Below are 13,290 nucleotides of genomic sequence, written 5' to 3' on the forward strand. Positions count from 1 at the left end.
GTTGCTCAGTCATCCGACGCTTTGCAACCCCACGGACTGTAGCCTGCTAGGCTCTGACGCTTTGCAACCCCACGGACTGTAGCCTGCTAGGCTCTTTTGTCTGTGGGATTTCCCAGGCAAGACTAATGGAATGGGTTGCCATTTCCTCCTCCAGGGCAACCTCCCAACCCAGGGATCAAACCCATGTCTCCAGGTTGGCAGGTGGATTCTTTACCACTGTGCTCCCTGGGAAGCCCTTATAGTTGCAGTGGCAAAAAGAAAATACAGCAGCATCTTGGGTACCACCTTGCATCATCAAATCCTCCAGAGTCTAAGAAAAGTAGAAAATGTGATTTGAAATTTTTTTTTTATTTACTATTTTAAGAAGCCTAAACTAAATCATATATTGACCAATGAGAAAACTGCAGCAGCTGAGGGAACTTTCAATCTGCTTTTATTCCAACAATCTGATGGTGGAGGGGGGCAGTAGGCGATGGTGGTGGTTTCATGATTTATTTAAACTGAGCAGAGGTTCAGACTGACAGTCCTCCTTGGCTTTGAATAATGAACATGGGGAGAGAAATCAAGGGAGTTTCTACATAATTCAGAGGCTGGACCTTTATTCCCTGGCAGAGGGCACAGAGGGCAGGGTAGGATGTGAACCTTGGGGACCAAAGTCCAGGACACTCATTCGTGGGGTGGTCACTTGTCGCACGTCCACAGTCTTTGTGTCACTTGTTGCTGTTGCTCAGTGGCTCGGTCGTGTCCGACTCTCTGCGGCCCCATGGACTGCAATGCACCAGGCTCCTCTGTCCTTCACGATCTCCCAGAGTTTGCGCAAACTCATGTCCGTTGAGTCTGTGATGCCACCCAGCCACCTCATCCTCTGTCATCCCCTTGTGCTTCTTACAGGAGCCAAGTCTGTGAGCGGAGACTTGTACACCTGCTGTGCAGCATGTTCTTATGTCGGGGAAGGGGAGCACCATGCTAACCCGTTTCAAAGAAAACAATAGTTTTTGGCTTCCAGAAGCTCCCTCGTGGCATTACCTGGCCAGGTTTTTATGGCAAAAGTGCTTATGGCAGACAGCCTGTGAGAAAAATGGCTCATTTTTTAAAACGATAAATTCCTCCCAACAAATGATCAGTTCCATATCACTGGGTGTCCAAATGTAAGAATTGATTTGGACCCCTAATGCACCTCCTATCCAAAAATAAACTCAAAATGGATCAAAAACCAAAGTGTACAAGCCAAACCTGTAAAACTCTTAGAAGAAAGCATAGGTTTAAAACTTTGTGACCTTGGGATTAGGTATTGGTCTCTTTAGCTAGGACACCTGAAGCAGAAGCAACACAAGGGAAAAAATGATATATTGGATTTCATCAAAATTTAAAACTTGTGTGCATATCAAAGAACACTATCCAGGAACACGATTAAGAAAGTGGAAAGACATTCCACAGAACTGGAGAAAGTATTTAAAAATCATGTATATGATAAGGGTCTAGTCTTTATAGGACTTCACTTCCCAGGTGGTGCTAGTGGTAAAGAACCTGCCTGGCAATGCAAGAGACCTAGAGTTGTGAGTTTGATCCCTGGTTCTGGAAGATCCCCCGGAGAAGGAAATGGCAGCCCACTTCAGTATTCTTGCCTGGAAAATCCCCTGGACAGAGGAGCCTGGTGGGCTACAGTATAGAGTCACAAAGAGCTGGACACAACTAAAGTGACTTAGTACTCACTCACTTGTATTTACAATATGTGAAGCACTCTTACAGCTCAACAACAAAAAGAGAAATAATTCAATTTAAAGATGGACAAAGGATTGGAATAGACATTCCTCAAAAAGAAAAAATATACAGGTATGGCTAATAAGATTGTCTTCCCAGTGGTCAGTGGTAAAGAATACTCCTGCCAATGCAGGATACATGAGTTTCCTCCCTGGGTTGGGAAGATCCCGTGGAAGAGGAAATGGCAACCCACTCCAGGATTCTTGCCTGGGAAATCCCATGGACAGAGGAGCCTCAGGGGCTACAGTCCATGAGGTGGCAAAGAGTCAGACACAACTGAGCACCCGCACACACATGGCTAATAAGCACGAGACAAGATGCACAATATTGTTAGCCATCAGAAATGCAAGTTAAATCCCATCTCACATGTACTAGAGTGGCCCTTATGCTAAGTGGAAGAAGTGAGACACAAAAGGCCACAGGATGTACAGTTCCATTTACATGCAATGTTCAAAACAGGCAAGTCCATAGAAATAGAAAGTGGATTAGTGGTTTCAGGGGCTGGATAGAGGGAATGCGGAGTGAGTGCTGATGGAAACAGGGTTCCCTGGGGTGGTGGAAATGCTTGAGAATTAGATAGTGGTAATGTTTGCACCACTTTGTGAATATATACTTTAATAATGGTGAATTTATGGTATGCCAATTAAATCTTAATTTTTTTAAATGCCTTTCAGAAAGTATCTCCTAACCAAAAGCGGGTAACCAGGCTACCATCCCTGGTTAGTTCTTCAAAAAGAAGGAACCTTAGTCCTTCTGAATCATCCTCCCCCCACCCCATGAAGGAGGTTCTTCACACCCTAGTTTGTTTAGAGTAAAAAGAATTCCAAGAATATAGAGAAAAAATTAAGTGCTTTATGTAGTAAACAGTGATAACATATCACATTAATAATCCAACTGTATTATCCCTCTGGTTTATAAATACATTTTACTCCTACTGCAACCTGGGAATATATGCTGAGTCACTGACTCCAGCTGGCGTTATGGTCATTTCTTTATTTTTTTTTAAGTGGGTCCACCTCGAGTGGCATGTGGGATGCTAGCTCCCCGACCAGGGATCAAACCCTCACCCCCTGCACTGTGCCCACAGAGTCCTAACCACTGGACCACCAGGAAAGTCTCCATTTCTATTTTTTAAAGTGTCTGCAGGTCATAGTATTCTATGATACAATTTTCTTTACAAAATCAAATTTGATTTACCAAATTTCCTACTCAAGTTACCTTTTCCAGAATATGTCTTGGGACTTCCCCAGTGGTCCAGTGGTTAAGACTCCACCTTCCAATGCTGAAGATGGAGTCCAGCTGAACCAGGGGGCCCTGGTTCAGTTCCTGGTCAAGGAACTAAGATCCCACATGCTGTGGTGTGCAGCCAAAATTTTTTAAAACTGTCTTAGTAAGTGTCTGCATTTGCTATTTTTCAGTGTCCTTCCCTGGCTTTACACATGCCATCTTGAGATGACTAAGGACAGTTATCTCAAAATCTGTTTCTTTATTGCAATCCTTGAATCTTTTTCATTTTGAAAATCAGATTTGATTTTTTTTCTTGCTCCTCTGTATTTTCAGGAAGGTCAGAATGCTACTGTGTTCAGCCAAACAAGCAAGGTTATTTTTGCAAAATAATTCAGAGCTATCCTTTCCTTCTGTAGGTTTTGAAGCCATACGTAAAGAAATCAAGCAATTTGAAAAACGGTATCGTGGCAGAGAGTTGCCAGGGTTTGTGAATTACAAGACATTTGAGACCATCATAAAAAAGCAGGTCAGAGTTCTGGAAGAGCCTGCTGTGGACATGCTGCGCACAGTGACAGGTGGGTTCTTGGTTTTACTTTAGGCATTTTATCAATTTTTCTAGGACACGGTCAAAGCCAGTACCTCCTGCTGGGGTGTTTTCCAACACAAGCAACCCAACTAGTCTTCTCCAGACTGTAACTGGGTGTCCAACAATTCATTCCCCTTCTGACACTTAACTGCCTGGAGTTCACACAGACCCACAGCTCAGCTCACAAGACCAGCCTCTGTGGATGGCAGCTCCGTGTCTGAGACTCCTGTACTGCTAAGTGACCAGCTATAAGTCACAGTTCCCACCACCCACTCCTGGGGTTCCATACTCAGCTGGAACAGCTCACAGAACTCAGGAGCATACTCTACTTTACTGGTTTGCTATAAAGGATTTGCTTACCTTTACCAGTTTATTAGTGGGGCTTCCCAGGTGGCTCAGTGGTAAGGAATCCGCCTGCCAATGCAGGAGCCGCAAAAGACACGGGACTTCCATCCCAGGGTGGGGAAGTTCACCTGGAGAAGGGAATGGCAACCCACTCCAGTATTCTTGCCTGGAGAATCCCATGGGCAGAAGAGCCTGGCAGAGTATAGTCCTGGGGTCACAAAGAATGGGACAAGACTGAGTGAGCACACACGCACACACCAGTTTACTGGTGTAGGATATGAAAGATTGCAAGTTTGCAATGAAAGGTTGCAAATGAATGATATGCATAGTGTGTGATGTGGGCGGGTTACAAGTGCGTCTGTTGGAGGAGTGGTGAGGGCGGGACCACCCTTTTGGCATGTGGTCATGTTCACCAGCCTGGCTATCTTTGAGCCGTCATTAAGGGTTTTTATGAAGGTATAATCAATTATACAGCTTCCCTGGTGGCTCGGATGGTAAAGAGTCTGCTTGCAATGAGGGAGACCTGGGTTCGATCCCAGCATCAGGAAGATCCCCTTGAGAAAGGAATGGCAACCCATTTCAGTATTCCTGCCTGAAGAATTCCATGGACAGAGGAGCCCCGAGGGCTACAGTCCGTGGGGTCACAAAGAGTCGGACATAACTGAGCTATCAACACACACACACACACACACACACCCACACACAGACACAATCAATTATCCCATGGGAGCATAATCAATTTTTAATTCAATCTCCAGCCCCTCCCCTAGCCCCCAGAAGTTGGGGAGAAGGGGGAAGCTGGGTTGGAAGTTCCAGGCTTCTAATCAAAGGCTTGGTCTTTCTGGTGACCAGCCCCATCCTGAAGCTGTCTAGGGCCACCTTGTTAGAACAAGCGATGCTCCCATCACCCAGGATATTCTAAGGGGTTTAAGAGCTGTGTTAGGAACCAGGGACAAGAACCAGATGTATGTTTCTTATCATACCTCACCTCCCTCTACTCCACCACTTTGCATACTTCACAATCTCAAAACACTATTGTTTATTCGAAATCTCTGAGAAGTAAGGTTGACTAAACAGCTGTACATGATGGGAGTGGGCTGAGCCTCTAAAGTGCGGCATGAGCCTGAGACGGTGTCACCGTGGTCACCTGCCGATCGCAAGCCATGTCGGCACTGTGGGGGAGACGCACGGTCCCCTGCAGTACTCACCGCCCCCTTCTCCTCGAGAGTCTTCGCTCCCTGGTTTCCTGTTTACTGCTCTGAGCTTACTGAATCTCTTCTCTGTCATCTCCTTGGCCGACACCCTCCTCACTCAGGCTTCAACTGTCTCATTTTAGCATCAAGTCGTAATCTTGAGGATCCATAGGGGTGAAGGGAGGACAGCCTTTTCACAGTTGATAAGACATGTATTTCTTTTTTGTTTACTTTGCCCTTTTATTTATTTTTGGCTGCACAGGGTCTTCCTTGCTGTGCAGTCTTTCTCAGTCGTGGCGAGCGGGGGCTACTCTCCAGTTGCTGTGAGCGGGCTTCTCATTTCGGTGGCTTCTCTTGTTGAGGAGCGTGGGCTCTAGGGCCTGTGGGCTTCAGTAGGTGCAGCACGTGGGCTCAGTAGGTGCGGCTCATGGGCCCCAGTGGTTGTGATATACAGGTTTAATTTCTCCTCAGCTTGTGGGATCTTCCTGGACCAGGGATTGAACTTGCATCCCCTGCGTTGGCAGGCGGACTCTTATCCACTGAGCCACCAGGGAAGTCCAAGTGGTTTCCCTGGTATTTCTAATTAAATTTTACCTTCGGGCTTAATAACTATAAACCAAAATCTGTAATTGTGTCTTGTTGATCAATTGTGCATTCTTCAGTCAGTCTTAAAGAAAATTCTTGTGTAATGCTTCAAGGCTTTCTGAAAATTCTTCAGAAAAATGTTAAAAAGTCTATATATACCTATTTCTGTTTAGAAAAATGTGATATGTAGCCAAAAGATTTCCAAGCATAGCAGCCAGTGGTTAGCACTGGTCCAGTGGTTAGGACTCTGCACTTCCATTACAGGGGTGAGCATTCACTCCCTGGTCAGTGAACTAAGATTCCAGATGCCTCACAGTGTGGCCAAAAAAAATTTCCAAGCATAAAGATACTGTACATCACACTAAGATAACATTCTGTGAGGAAGTCAAGTGGAAATATCAGTTTCAAAAATAAAATGAAATAATGTAAGTTTTCTGATTGAAATGAGAGTTTGTTCACCTATTTGTTTCAAATGGATAACAGAGCTATTTTGATTCCATTGATGTATTTTAAAAAGTGATGTGTTTTACTATAAATATTAATGTATTTATAATAACAGAAATTGCATTCTTTGCAACTATTTATACTTAGGAAGAAAATGTAAACATCAGATAAATATTTCAGTGGACATTTAGATTTTTAAAATTCCTCCAGGATGTTTTTGAGTAAGAAAGCACACCTTCTTCCTTCAGAAAGAAAGAGAAGATTGGGGCTGGGGAAGAGGGAGGCAGGGAACTGTTTCTGCTGTTTTACCCTCTTATTTTTTGCAATTTATGAAGTCATGGGTCTTTCCAGCAAGACTGGACTTCTCTGTCTTTCTTTCACCAGATATAATCCGGAATACCTTCACAAATGTTTCAGGAAGACACTTTAATGAATTTTTCAACCTCCACCGAACTGCCAAGGTAAAACTGACCATTAAGTTACTTTAAAAAAAAAAAAATGTAGGCCTGACATTAGAAAAAGATTTCTTAGATTAAGACTGTTCAACCTTTATTGTGTATTTGGAGAAGCAAATAGTCAAGATCAATAGTGAATTTAAGATATGAGCGATGATGTCTCGTTAAAGGCAGTAAGAGGGAGTGAAAGAGAAAGAATTCAGAAGGAAAATATTTAGTCACAGGAACAGAGGAGAGCCACAGTAAGTGTGGAACCCTGTTACAGCTGAAGAGAATGGTCCTGAACCTGGAAACTCATCGAGGAAACCAAATAGGAACGGCTCGTCCAATCTAGGAACAGGGACTCCCCCTTGTCCTGGCTTGGGCTGCATAGCTAATACCACTGCAGACACTTAATATTTCTCATAGTCCAAGAGACTGGAATCCCAGATGGAGGTGCTGGTGGCCTTCTCATTGGCGTCTTCACGAAACAGGAGGCTGGGGGCAGAGGTAGAGAGAGAGCTCCCTGGGATCTCTTCTCAGAGGGTCACTAACCCATTTGTGGGGGCCCCACCCTCATGACCTAATTACCTCCCAAAGACCTCCCACCTCCAAATTCCATCCTGTTGAGGATTAGGCTTTCAGTGCATGAATCTGGTGGGGACACCAACCTTAGACCCAGCACCCAGCAGAGATGGGAAGACTGGCTCTGCCTTTTGCAAACTGGAGGTCTTGTGGCTTCTTAACCTGCCTGGGCCTCTGATTCCTCATCTACGACTAGGACTAAGAGTGCCCTCTTAGTCAGAAGGAACATAGAGAAGATTTAGGACCACACTTGACATCACACTCTTGCATTCAGTGAAGCCAGGGGGTCCAGGTAACTTTCTGTGTGAAGGGTCCCCTCTTTGACTTTCTGGCAGCCAGTTCCTCTAAACCCCAGGCACATGGAATATGTGCAATTTGACTGATGGAATCTGGCTCCCATCTTATCCCTGTGAGCTCTCTGGTAGAAAAATATTTCTCCTCCTCAGATGGAAAAGTCTGTAAAAGGGAAAAGGAAAAAAGCTGGAAATCAGGCCTGAGAACAGAGCCCATGCAGGTTCCCAGGCCCTGGGGATGCACGGTCTGGTCATCTGTGTGGCTCAGGCTTCCTGGGAAACTCTGACCCTCAGCCAGAATGGGAAGTCCCACTCCCTGCCCAGAGAAGCTATTGTGGGGGCAGAAGGCTGCTCCAAAACCACCAGCCCTTTCCTAGATGGCACCTGCTAGGGGTGGCCTTTGCAGTGGGGCTATTGTCCTCTGACCCAGTGATTTGTTTCTAGATGGAAATTCTGTTGTGTTTCTCCTTTGCTATAGTGCAAAATTGAAGACATTCGATCAGAACAAGAAAATGAAGCTGAGAAGTCCATCCGACTACATTTCCAAATGGAGCAGTTGGTCTACTGCCAGGACCAGGTGTACCGGCGTGCATTGCAACAGGTCAGAGAGAAGGAGGCAGAAGAAGAAAAGAACAAAAAATCAAACCATTACTTCCAATCCCAGGTCTCAGAGCCCTCCACAGATGAGATCTTTCAACACCTGACCGCGTACCACCAGGTGAGTCTGCTAGTCTCAGGACAGTGCTTCTCATCCATTCTCTGTCTCTGAGAATGAAGAGCCTGTCTCTTCAGTCTTATCTCTGTAAGGGGACCACCAGCCCCATCTTTCAGCCCTTGGTAAGCCTCTGTAGAAGCAATTCAATCAGACATGAAAAGAGTTGTTACTTAGAGCCATCTGCATCTGGTTTGGGCTGGCTGTGTGGACCCAGTCAAGTTATTTAACCTCTCTGAGCCTTAGCTTTCCTCTCTAAAAGGAAGTAATGTGGTTACCTCCTCCCAGGGTTCTTGTGAATATTCAGCAGGAGAAGCATAGAAGGCAGTGACCACTGGCCCTGGAGAAGCTGCTGTTCACAGAGACTTGTTCTTTGATTGCTTCCCTACATTTTGGGCTTCCCAGGTGATACTAGTGGTAAAGAACCCACCTGCCATGGCAGGAGATGTAAGAGACGTGGGTTCAATGCCTCGGTCAGGAAGATATCCTGGAGGAGGGCATGGCAACCTATTCTAGAATTCTTTCCTGGAGAATCCCACAGACAGGGGAGCCCGGCAGGCTGTAGTTCATAGGGTTTCACAAGAGTTGGACATGACTGAGCAATGTAGCACATGCACCTTACGTTTCAAATAACTTGAGGGTCCATCTAATTCACCTGGGGAAGGATGCATAACTCAGAGCCCGGGGGGATGTGAAAGTCTGGACAGGAAGACAAATGGCAGCCTCCTGGTTTACCAGATGTCTCCATCACTTCAGGCAGAGCATCTCACACCAACCATGTTCACACCTCTCCAGGATCTTCCAGAGATGCAGATGTGGTGGTAGCGGGGCAAGTCTGAGATGGGGCACAGTTCTGCATTACTGAGGGGCTCTCAGAGGATGCTATGCTGCTGGATGGGGATACACTCTGAGCAACAAAGCTCAAACGGTCAGACTCTGCAGACCTTGGGATGTGCATGGGTGTGTGTGAAGCCAGTAAAGGGCAAAGCGAGGACAGCCCTGTGCCCCCTTGGCTTCTCCTGCAGCCAAGCTCACCGCCCTGTGCTGCCTGGCAGAACCTTTGAGAGTGAGTAATACACACACACACATACACACATATTAAAGCCTTCACATGATTGGGTGAGGCCCACCCACATTCTTGAGGATGATCTTCTTTCAGTTCAGTTCAGTTCAGTCACTCAGTTGTGTCCAACTCTTTGCGACCCCATGAATCGCAGCATACCAGGCCTCCCCGTCCATCACCAACTCCCGGAGTTCACTCAGACTCACGTCCATCAGGTCAGTGATGCCATCCAGCCATCTCATCCTCTGTCGTCCCCTTTTCCTCCTGCCCCCAATCCCTCCCAGCATCAGAGTCTTTTCCAATGAGTCAACTCTTCGCATGAGGTGACCAAAGTACTGGAGTTTCAGCTTTAGCATCATTCCTTCCAAAGAAATCCCAGGGCTGATCTCCTTCAGAATGGTCTGGTTGGATCTCTTTGCAGTCCAAGGGACTCTCAAGAGTCTTCTCCATCACCACAGTTCAAAGGCATCAATTCTTTGGCGCTCAGCCTTCACAGTCCAACTCTCACATCCATACATGACCACAGGAAAAACCATAGCCTTGACTAGACGGACCTTTGTTGGCAAAGTAATGTCTCTGCTTTTGAATATGCTGTCTAGGTTGGTCATAACTTTCCTTCCAAGGAGTAAGCATCTTTTAATTTCATGGCTGCAATCACCATCTGCAGTGATTTTGGAGAACCCAAAAATAAAGTCTGACACTGTTTCCACTGTTTCCCCATCTATTTCCCATGAAGTGATGGGCCCAGATGCCATGATCTTCGTTTTCTGAATGTTGAGCTTTAAGCCAACTTTTTCACTCTCCACTTTCACTTTCATCAAGAGGCTTTTGAGTTCCTCTTCACTTTCTGCCATGAGAGTGGTGTCATCTGCATATCTGAGGTTATTGATATTTCTCCCGGCAATCTTGATTCCAGCTTGTGTTTCTTCCAGTCCAGCGTTTCTCATGATCTTCTTACTTAAAATTGACTGATTGGAACTATTAACCACATCTACAAAATATCTCCACAGAGATACCTAGATGAGAGTTCCATTGAATAAGTGGGTCTACAACCCAGTCAAGCTGACACATGAAACTGACCATTATATCTAGGGAAAGGCTAGGGCTTGTTTTATATCTATAAGTATAAAAAAAGGAACTGGCTTATACAATTATGGAGGCTGGCTCATCAAGTCCAAGGTAGGTAGGACAAGCCATGCAGAAAGCCAGGCAGGTACCAAATCTGCAGACCACAGGCCAAAGTCCTTCCTCAGAAGAATTTCTACCTGCAGTGACGGAATTGGCACCTTTGTGCCTTTAAATTTCCTATCCAAGAACATCAGGAGACCCCTGATGTTCCTTCTTATATATCCTTTTGGGGAGTCTCAAAAGTGTTTAAAGTTCTCTTTGTGTAGGTGGTGCACATGTCTGGAGTTTATTCCTACTTCTTTTCTCATCTTTGTACCTCCTATCAATGAGACTTTTCTTCCATGACATCTCATTGGTCAATTTCTGTATGTTCTCTTACATTTGTTAACCATGCTGATTCTCTTAAACTGTCTGTGGTGGTTTTACATCTGTTTCTCCTGAGTTTTCCCAACACTCATCCCTCTGCAGACAGTGGTGGTTTTACACTCTCCCTGATCTTTCCAGTTTTTATACCTCAAACTTTTCTTGCCCCATCTGGTCCTTTCAGTGCAACTTGAAACCACAGTAGACCAGCAGACAGCCTTGCCCTGTCCTGACTTTAATGAGAACGCCCTACTTTTCCTATCAAGTATGATCCTCACTGGATAAAGTCAAGATGTTAGCAGGGCTGGGTGCCTTCTTGAGGGTCTAGAGGGAGAATCTCTTTCTTTGCCTAGTCCAGCAGAAACAAAGGAAAATAGTCAAGTAAAGCAAATTAATATCGGGTTGGCTGAAAAGTTCATTTGGGTGTCTGCCTTTTTTCATTAATCTGATTAAATTTATTCTTTGGATAATTTTTTTAATAGACCAAAAGGAAGCAGAGGACATGGGTGAGGTGGGAAGTGGGTATTGTCTCAGGAAGGACTCCCTCAGGAAGAGGGAGAAAGTAAAGTTGAAAGTGACTTCCAGCATGCTTAGAACTCAGAGGGCTCCCTTCTGTGGCTTTTGATAGCCCACCCCCTTTTATGCTAAATAATTTCAGCCTTGATTTAAAACAAAAAAAAAGAGGTTATAGAATCTTTTAGGGAGAGTTGTAAATAATTTTAAAATGCAGGTTTGTTTAAATTTATTTTTAATTGGAGGATAATTGCTTACAATGTCGTGTTGATTTCTGCCATACAACAAGAATCATCTGTAAATACACATATGTCCCCTCCCTCTTGAACCTCCCTCCCATTCCCTCACCCCCATCCTACCCACTAGGTCATCACAGAGTATGGAGTTGAGCTCCATGTGTTATATAGCAACTTTTCATTAGCTATGTATTTTACACATGGTAATGCATATGTTTAAATGCTACTCTCAATTCCTCCCACCCACAGACTGTCCACAAGCCTGTCCTCTGTACTTTTTGTACTCCGTGCATTTACCTTCCTAGGGCACGTTTTGCCCTCTTGCATCAGAAGTAACCATTTAGTGGTCAGGAGAGGCTGGCGGGAGCCCAGAGTCGGGGTTGGTCCCTAGCCTGGTGCTGCCCAGATCACAGAGGATGCGGGTGGGTTTGAAACCCAAGCGGGGACTGTGCACCCTCGGGGTCTGGGTCCCTGCCGGGGTGCTGTGCTGAAGTCAGGGCGCGGCCCCTCACCCTCGTGTGAACTGCGCCTTCCTTCCTCGCAGGAGGTCAGCACCCGCATCTCCGGCCACATCCCCTTGATCATCCAGTTCTTCGTGCTCCGGACGTATGGCGAGCAGCTCAAGAAGAGCATGCTGCAGCTGCTCCAGGACAAGGACCAGTACGACTGGCTGCTGAAGGAGCGCACCGACACCAGAGACAAGAGGAAGTTCCTGAAGGAGCGGCTGGAGCGGCTGTCCCGCGCTCGGCAGCGGCTCGCCAAGTTCCCGGGCTGAACCCGCCCTCCGTGCAGCCCAGGGTCTCCAGGGAGCGGACCGCCGACAGCTCCCCTGACGGCCGCACGCCCTCAGCTGCCCGTTTCACAGATGCGTCAGTGGTCAGCCTGCGGCCATAGTCTCTGCTGTCTCTTAGTGGATAAGCACACTGGCTTCAAGCATCAGGTGATTTCCTTCGATGCTTCATGCCCACCCTGCCCCATCCCTGAACTCTCTCCTCGCCTCTGTCAGTTAATGATCCCCACACAGTACTGTAGAAGGGTCATTCCAATTGCTGTAATAGCCTTTCACACCCCATGTTTTAGGAACATGAGTGCCACACTTGTGAATGCATACAGAAGCCTATTTCTTCAATTTGTAATACACTTCTTTCTACCAGACATTTCTCTGACACTTTCTTTTCTAATGTTTATTTATTTTATTGTTATTTTGCTCGCACTGGGTCTTCATTGCTGCACTCGGGCTTTCTCTGATTGTGGCGAGTGAGGGCTACGCCGTAGTCGTGCTATGCGGGCCTCTTATAGCTGTGGCTTCTCATTGTGGTGGCTTGTCTTGTGGGGCACGGGCTCTAAGGCACGTGGGCTTCAGTTAGTTGCGGTGCATGGGCTTCATTGCTCCTAGGCATATGGGATCTTCCCAGATCAGGGATCAAACCAGTGTCTCCTGCCTTGGCAGGTGGATTTTTATCCACTGTGCCATCAGGAAACCCTCTCTGACACCTTCTTTATTTGGGAGACATTTGAAAATGATAGCAGGTGGGAATCTGTGGGGCAATCAGTGGACACTAAGGCTGCCCTCTGTACTGGGTCAGGTCAGAAGGAATGGTTGAACAAAAGAACGTGGTGGGTTATTTCTAAGAGGCTAGAAGGGAAATGGGGAATAAAGTTAAAGAAATGGGGCAGAAGGTGAAGCAATCGGCATTTGTGGTTTATAATGTATGCTGATCAAGCATCCAGTCTGCTTAATTGCTGGCCACCTAGTGTGGAGCTGAAAGGTGAAAGCCTAAGTCGAAAGAGGTCACTGCCCACCTAGGAGGATTTTACAGCA

General features: G+C 46.1%; 1 protein-coding gene across 3 annotated transcripts in view; it reads left to right on the forward strand.

The window, feature by feature from the left end:
- Window positions 1–12,623, forward strand: part of MX1 (MX dynamin like GTPase 1) — a 33,980-nt gene extending 21,357 nt beyond the window's left edge. For 2 of the 3 annotated variants that reach the window (XM_006076946.4, XM_006076948.4), the window contains 4 exons: window positions 3,405–3,563; window positions 6,526–6,602; window positions 7,932–8,171; window positions 12,013–12,623. In XM_006076946.4, coding sequence (XP_006077008.1) covers window positions 3,405–3,563; window positions 6,526–6,602; window positions 7,932–8,171; window positions 12,013–12,243 — 707 coding nt within the window. In that variant the 3' untranslated portion in view covers window positions 12,244–12,623. 3 annotated transcript variants of the gene reach the window in all.
- Window positions 12,624–13,290: the final 667 nt, after the last annotated feature.

The sequence above is a fragment of the Bubalus bubalis genome, chromosome 1 (assembly GCF_019923935.1).
Source record: "Bubalus bubalis isolate 160015118507 breed Murrah chromosome 1, NDDB_SH_1, whole genome shotgun sequence".
NCBI classification, from domain to species: Eukaryota; Metazoa; Chordata; class Mammalia; order Artiodactyla; family Bovidae; genus Bubalus; species Bubalus bubalis.